General features: G+C 38.6%; 1 protein-coding gene across 2 annotated transcripts; it reads left to right on the top strand.

The window, feature by feature from the left end:
* Positions 1–727: 727 nt before the first annotated feature.
* On the top strand, positions 728–4705 carry LOC133856471 (uncharacterized). 2 transcript variants are annotated; one of them, XM_062291505.1, is made up of 4 exons: positions 728–1094; positions 2403–2446; positions 2825–3119; positions 4056–4705. In XM_062291505.1, exons 1-4 carry the CDS (start codon positions 1025–1027, stop codon positions 4364–4366), a joined length of 720 nt encoding a protein of 239 aa, XP_062147489.1. In that variant the 5' UTR covers positions 728–1024; the 3' UTR covers positions 4367–4705. The 2 variants fall into 2 exon arrangements, with proteins under 2 accessions (XP_062147489.1, XP_062147490.1); XM_062291506.1 differs by having other exon boundaries at positions 728–1186.
* Positions 4706–5390: the final 685 nt, after the last annotated feature.

Below are 5390 nucleotides of genomic sequence, written 5' to 3'. Positions count from 1 at the left end.
TGTATAAATGGTAGAATTATAATTTCACACCATGTGAAATTACATTTCTGCCATTGTGTATAAATGATCGGCTCCTCTCCAGTTGTTTTCAGTTGGAGAGGATCCTGGTCCGTTTGTTACATGCCACCCAACCCAAGGGGCGATGCATGGCAGAAATGCACGAGAAAGGTATGACCTTAGGTCAGGAAGAACGATAGAAAAAGAAAGGCAAGCGTCTCACTCATTCTTTCGAAACACAACTATCTCTTTCGCTAGAAGAAGAGTTTTTTTTTTTTTCTTTTCTCTCCTTTTCTTTTTTCTTTCTTTCTTTCTTTCTTCTTCTTCTTCTTCTTCTTTTTTTTTTTTTTTTTTTTTTTTTTTTTTTTTTAAAGTCCAAATTTCAGTTTTGTCATATCCTGAAACACCCAAAATTAGATTTGATCAAGGAGGCCGACTCCCTCAAAGAAGCCAACTAATTTATCTAATTATATATTTAGTCTTTTTAATTTTTTTTTTTTTTTTTATTCTTTGAAACACCCAAGTGAATTTCAACAAATAAATTAAAATTAAAAAGACCAAAAGAAAAAGAAAAGAGTAACGACTTATTACGAGCGGAAATGACCACAAATTTGTGAAATATCTCAGAAATTGGCAATATTTCACATCTGTCAAGGTCAAGTACGGAAGTGGGAAGATATATAGGTCGGCTTCCCATTAACACGTGCCCCTATCTTCAGACGACGGTGACGTGGACGGGAGTTAGAGAGCCTCTGTGTCTTGTTCACCTCTTTCGCCCGTTTTTCTTCTACCAGAACTGCCCCAACTCTCTCTCACAGTCTTATTTCCTGGACCCTACGTCCACACGAGAGGACCCTGCCCTAAGTACTGCTGCAACACCGCAAAGCCACAGAGAGAGAGAGAGAGAGAGAGAGAGAGAGAGAGATCCCACAAGCTTAAAGGCTAAAGCCCATAATATTTGTTGGTGTATCTGAGCCGCAAACTCTGTTGGTGCCATTGATATTAGCCACTCTTTATTCTTCTTATTATGGGGAAGAGGAAGCGAGTTCCTGATCAGACCCAGACCCAACATCCCATTTCCTGTTCTCCTTCTTCCGGTACGTTTCTTTCTTTTTTACCACTTGATGGGTTCCGTTTGGTTCCTGAGAAAAAAAATGCAGACAGCTAATCGGGATCAAATTTAGTTGAGGTTTGTTTGCCTTTTTCATTTTCATTTTCTTTCAAGAAACAGAAGTGGGAGGAAGTATGTTCTTCCAACTTTGATTGGCCTTTTTCTTTTTGGGCTTTCACGATCTACCTGCAATTTTGTCTCAGTTTTTAGTTTCTCTTAATATTCAGCTCCTGCCGCTTTATGGCCTTCTCTCTGTGTCTGCCTTTCTACCTGTTGAATGGGTTTGTGCGTTTCTAATTTTTTTTTTTCTTTAAATATTTTTTGGGGCTATTTTCTCATTGATCATTGTTTGATCGATGGGGCTTTTGTTTTTCTCTGGCTTTCTCGATTATTTTAGTGTAATGGAAGTACAAATCAGAAATTGTTAATTGAAGCAAGCAACCTCTATGTTGATCGGAAACTGCTTTTCATTGATTCACTTTGCAATTAGTACTATAGAAATCGTCGGATATTTTTGCTTGTAGATTCGGAGAATACAGAAAGATCAATATAGCTGGAACGATATTTGCTTGTGCGTTTCAAATTTTTATTTTTGAGAGAGAATGCGGTTGTATTAGTTGGACCTCCTTCAGACACACACGAACGTGTTTTTGATTTTCTAAAGTTAAAAGGAAAGAAATTTGGATGATGTTTTCTGAACAAATGAGCTTTCTTTCTACTGCAACGACACCATCTTATCCGCTGTTATTAATCTTCTTTGGCGTTAACTGGCACTATACAGGGTCCAGCATCATCTAACTTTTTCCAACTGGCCAATTCTCCTGCTAGTTAAAGTTATTACTCAGTAGGTTCTTTTCTTTTGCATTGCTGTACAATTAGGAATAAAAAATTCACTGGTTTTGTATTCCTTTCTGACCATTTGACATCATAATCAAGAATTAATCTTCTTTGTAGCCTTAATTGCTAAGGTTGTTAACATTTTCCTTATCTGTTGGCTACTGGGTCACATTCACTTGCTGAGCACCAGTTTTTGAGAAGTTGGACTTGTTAGTTTTTGGTCCTGCTATACCACATGAAGAATGGAATTAAATCTTACATTTTAATTTGGTGAAGAAATCTGTGTCTTGATTTTAGAATTGGTTGTCTATACGAGCTTCAAAGAGGAAGAAGGTTATACATCCTGGATATAAGAATCTGATATTTGGTGGAATTTTTCTTTCCTTTTTAAATTTTATTTCAGATATAAGTAAAGGAAGCGAGAATGATCACTGTTTTTCTGTATGTAATATTGCAGATACCATGCCTTGTTCCTTAGGGATGGACTTAATGTCAGAAGAGGTTAGTGTTGACCCCTATTTTTTTGTAAATGATAGCTCCTATTTCCAAGTTTTAACCATTTTACAAAAAAAAAAAAGGTTAAAACTATTTCTTTGGTTCTTTTCTTTTTTTGTCCTTTTAGCTAGCTAGGCCTACCGCTTTTAATGATAATTCGAATAACATTTCTACGGTATCTCCTTCCACACTTACTCATACTGGCAAGTGATTCCGAAGATAGTTTTGCCTTTGATCTGAATTATTTCACTATTATTTAACAGAATTTCCCATATATATATATATATATATATATATATATATATATTTTTTTTTTTCCAGTTTCATTCATCTTATCTGCAATTACATGCACATAGTTGTATCATTTTATTTTATCTTTTGCAGAAACCTTTGCACTCAGTTAACTCTAGTGAACTAAAGCCTCTTCCATCTGTCTTGGATATCACGGATAGTTCTCTACTAAATGCCCATCCTACTACTGCACATCATACTCAGAGTCTTGGCCATTCAATATTTTTGAAACGTTCTCGTCATTACTATAGCCATCAATATTCTCGGCGTAACTCAGGTAATCATGCCAATGCATCAACTTCTCGTGGTAAAGCCGCTTCTTTACGTGATGAGAGACTATCCTTCAAGTTGGCTGCTCAATTTAACTCACAGACTGGACATCATTCAGGTGCATATTTGTTTTTAGTTCTTATCTGCGCCAATTCTACCAAGGTTCTATTTATTTTGATGGAAAGTCAGATCAAGGAATGAATTTTGTTCTCTTGATGAGGTGTCCAGCTTTATGATGATACTGGTGCATTAAATTTTATCACTGCCAAAATAATGCATTAAGTGATGAATGGGGCATATGCGCTCAGCTGATCTTCTAGAAACAGAAGCTTAGATTCCTTTGTGATGGGATGACAACATTTTCCACCTGTTACAAAGTTCAGATTATCCTGTGCTTAAACATGAGGGCTCTGTTTGGTAAAATTTTGCAAATACTGAAAAATATTTTCCAGACAATAATAATTATCCAAACGAGTTTTCTGATTTGACTTCTTACAACTAACATTCTTTTTAAAACAAAACACAAAACACTTTTTTAGGAGACTCCCTCCACCTTTATATAAGAATGTTTTGAAAATACACTCATTTTGTCCAAACATGCACAATAACAAGTGGAGCCTGGCTTTATTACTTTATAAAAAATTACAAAATTTTAAAAAGTGGAGGTTGGCCTCAATGGGGTAGAGGTCGCCCCTTTACCACAGGTGGGTCTCCCCTCCCCACCTCCGGTGTCCATCACTCAGAGGGTGGCGAGAGTGTAGAGTTCTACCCCTGCCGCACTTTGCAGGGGTGGAGGGGAGCGGTGGTGAAGATCCACTCACCCTGGTCTCCACTATGACCTCCCCCACGATTTTCAGATGTGACCTTCATAGGCTTCACTTTTTAAAAAATACTTTTCAAAACACAAAACGAAAACACTTTTCAAAAATTTTACCAAACAGGATCCTGTTTGGATTTCACATTTCCCATTTTTATCAATCCGGTGTCTAAGATTTAAAATAGAAGTATTCTTCCGTGGTCTCAAACTGACTTGGAAGTTACACTATTTTTGCAGAGAATAGGGAAAAGGCATTTGGCAGGCCAGAAAGAATTAGGTCCAGTTCCTTGGTAATGAATGCAGTATCATCAGATGTAGTGAAGATGGTATGTGGGATATGTCAGAAGCCATTGAGACGGAAACCGTATTTTGTTGGGAGTACACTTTCTTCTGGCGAACTCTCCGTGGTGGCAGTTTTAGTTTGTGGTCATGTTTATCATGCAGAATGCTTGGAGCAGAGAACATGCGGGGAAGATAGACGTGACCCGCCCTGCTCCTTGTGTCTGGGCTTGCTCTCCAATGATGATGACTCGAGGGGACACGAGTAATTGTCGAATATATTCAGCTTTACACTAATGATAGAAGAGACAGGACAGACTTATTAGATCAGTAGATGGAAATCTAGGCAGTTTATGTTGTTTAAACAGCAGGCTGGCTGTTTGACAGGTGAAGAATTTGGCCGTATATTCTATTGAAGCTATTAGAATTTACTAGTTTTTGTATTTCCGTAACTAGGGGGACTAGGTTGCAAGATCAGAGTGACCAGCTTATGTTTTTGTCCGCTGGTGAGCGGCCGGCTTATGTATTTCCCCTTCAAGTCATTGATGATACCGGTTCATGTCATTTCTTTGGCACCATAATTTATGTAATTTGTAATTTTTCTACTATTAACATCTTTATCTATATATATATACACACATACATATAAGGATGTGCGGGCCCCGCCCTGCCCAGCAAGCCTTTCAGCCCGCCCCGCATCGAAAACATGAAACACTTATCAAACCGTGTGGGGCGGGGTACGTGTTTGGGTTTTTCAAAACATGTGTGTGTGTGTGAGCCTTTCAGCCCGCCCTGCATGAAAAACATGAAACACAGTTTGATTTTTTTAAACCGTGTGGTGTGTGTGTGTGAGCCTTTCAGCCCGCCCCGCATCGAAACATGAAACACAGTTTGATTTTTTATCAAACTGTGTGGGCCGGGGTATGGGTTTGTGTGTGTGTGTGTGTGGCAGAAACCCTAAGTTCCTAAAACACTAAGCCTTTCTTTTCTTTCACCTCCAGAGTTCTAGTACGTTGTCGCCCTTTGCCCTAGCGCTGTAGCCTCCCGGCCCTCCCCTTCTCTTCACATTGCTCTGATCTTCAATCTTCAACCTTCGCCAATCTTCAATGTTCAGTCCTTCACCAATACCCTAAATGCATCGAGCTTCGCCTCGTCATGACTTCATCATCTTCAACCTTCAGTCCTTAACCAAAACCCCAACAACACCGATCTTCGCCTCTTTCATGACTTCATCATCTTCAACCTTCAGTTCTTCACCAAAACCCTAACGCAGTAACCCCCGAGTCATTTTTC

This window comes from Alnus glutinosa, chromosome 14, assembly GCF_958979055.1.
Source record: "Alnus glutinosa chromosome 14, dhAlnGlut1.1, whole genome shotgun sequence".
Taxonomy (NCBI): domain Eukaryota; kingdom Viridiplantae; phylum Streptophyta; class Magnoliopsida; order Fagales; family Betulaceae; genus Alnus; species Alnus glutinosa.
Note: the sequence above shows the minus strand (reverse complement) of the source record. Positions and strands in the feature narration are given on the sequence as shown.

Coding starts and splice junctions, on each gene's coding strand:
- LOC133856471 (XM_062291505.1), top strand. CDS start 1,025: ATGGGGAAGAGGAAGCGAGTTCCTGATCAGACCCAGACCCAACATCCC. Junction 1,095..2,402: donor TTCCTGTTCTCCTTCTTCCG/GTACGTTTCTTT, acceptor GTAATATTGCAG/ATACCATGCCTTGTTCCTTA. Junction 3,120..4,055: donor ACAGACTGGACATCATTCAG/GTGCATATTTGT, acceptor CTATTTTTGCAG/AGAATAGGGAAAAGGCATTT.